General features: G+C 38.8%; 1 protein-coding gene across 1 annotated transcript; it reads left to right on the top strand.

Moving 5' to 3' along the window:
• Window positions 1-274: 274 nt before the first annotated feature.
• On the top strand, window positions 275-1630 carry LOC147411718 (serine acetyltransferase 1, chloroplastic-like). The gene has a single exon (XM_086451541.1). The coding sequence runs from the start codon at window positions 351-353 to the stop codon at window positions 1512-1514; it is 1164 nt and encodes a 387-aa protein (XP_086307667.1). The 5' UTR covers window positions 275-350; the 3' UTR covers window positions 1515-1630.

Below are 1630 nucleotides of genomic sequence, written 5' to 3'. Positions count from 1 at the left end.
AATCTCCTCGGAAAAGAAAAAGTGAGGGGGGCAATTTGGTCATTAAAGTCTCTAGCAATTTGCAAGTCGACGTGAGTGGTTACATCACGCAGCCCCTTGCCCCCTTGTCTAATAAACTCAGTTAAGGTTCAAAATGCCAATCTCCTCACAAAAGAAAAAGTGAGGAGGGCAATTTGGTCATTAAAGCCTCTAGCAATTTTCTTGTCGACGTGAGTGGTTACATCACGCAGCCCCTATAATATCGTGTTCACCCATATAAGACCAGCCATTCTCAAATTTAAAATTACAACAAGACCATTTCATCTTTTTTTTATTTTATATAATAAAAAACCCAATTTCTCTCATTTTCCATGAAAGTTCTGTTTGTTTCTCAGCCTTCTATCCTTCACCTATATAAACCATCTTCCCCTCCAACATCACCAAATCCAAAAACCCATTTTTTCTCTGCAACATCTCCCTTACATATCTGCTTCAATCATTCGAAATCGTCGATTACAATGGCAGCTTGTGTCTACAATCCAAGAACCATGGCAAAGTGTATCTCTTTCGATTATGATCGATCCAAAATCGATAATTCTCAATACAAGTATGGAAATTTCTCTAGACCCATTTTTTCTGATCTTGTTACTTGTTCACCCATTGAAGAGGATCACCAAAATTCTTCAATTAGCTTCTCTGATGGGGAAGATGTTGAGGGCGAAGGAGTTGATGTTTGGTTACAAATTCGTGAAGAAGCTAAATTCGACATGGATCAAGAACCCATCTTGTCGAATTACTATTTAGCATCGATTTTGTCACATAATTCGTTAGAGAGTGCATTAGCCAATCATCTTGCAATCAAATTAAGTACATCAAGTCTTCCTATTAATGTTCTCTATGAAGTCTTCTTTAGTGTCTTTAATGAAGATTTTGAGATCAAGAAAGCAATCAGAGATGATATCAAAGCAGTTAAATTGAGGGACCCAGCTTGTATTAGTTTGGTCCATTGCATTTTAAATTTCAAAGGGTTCTTGGCATGTCAAGCACATAGAGTGGCACATAAATTATGGTCACAAGGTAGAAAGGTTGTAGCACTCTTGATCCAGAATAGAGTATCTGAGGTATTCGCCGTCGATATCCATCCGGGAGCAAAGATCGGACGGGGGATATTGCTTGATCACGCGACAGGAGTGGTGATCGGAGAGACGGCCGTGATTGGAAACAATGTGTCAATTCTACACAATGTGACATTGGGGGGTAGTGGTAAAGAGTGTGGGGATAGGCATCCTAAGATTGGTGATGGAGTGTTGATTGGTGCAGGGACATGTGTGTTAGGGAATGTGAGAATCGGAGATGGGGCTAAGATTGGGGCGGGTTCAGTAGTACTGAAAGAAGTGCCCCCAAGAACTACTGCAGTTGGAAACCCAGCAAGATTGATTGGAGGAAAGAAGAATCCAGTTATGTTGGATAAGATTCCTAGTTTTACTATGGATCATACTTCCTTTATATCTGAATGGTCAGATTATGTTATATAAGATAGCAAAATTTTCAATGTTTTATTTTATTTTTATCCCCTTTTTAGTGTATGTTGTTGCTTGTAAGAGAGAACTGAAGTTCTCCTAATAATAACATAAACTACTTTGTATTGGAA

Source organism: Akebia trifoliata, chromosome 1, assembly GCF_017979445.1.
Source record: "Akebia trifoliata isolate Shusen 1 chromosome 1, ASM1797944v1, whole genome shotgun sequence".
Lineage (NCBI taxonomy): Eukaryota > Viridiplantae > Streptophyta > Magnoliopsida > Ranunculales > Lardizabalaceae > Akebia > Akebia trifoliata.
This window is presented reverse-complemented; position numbering and strand designations above follow the sequence as displayed.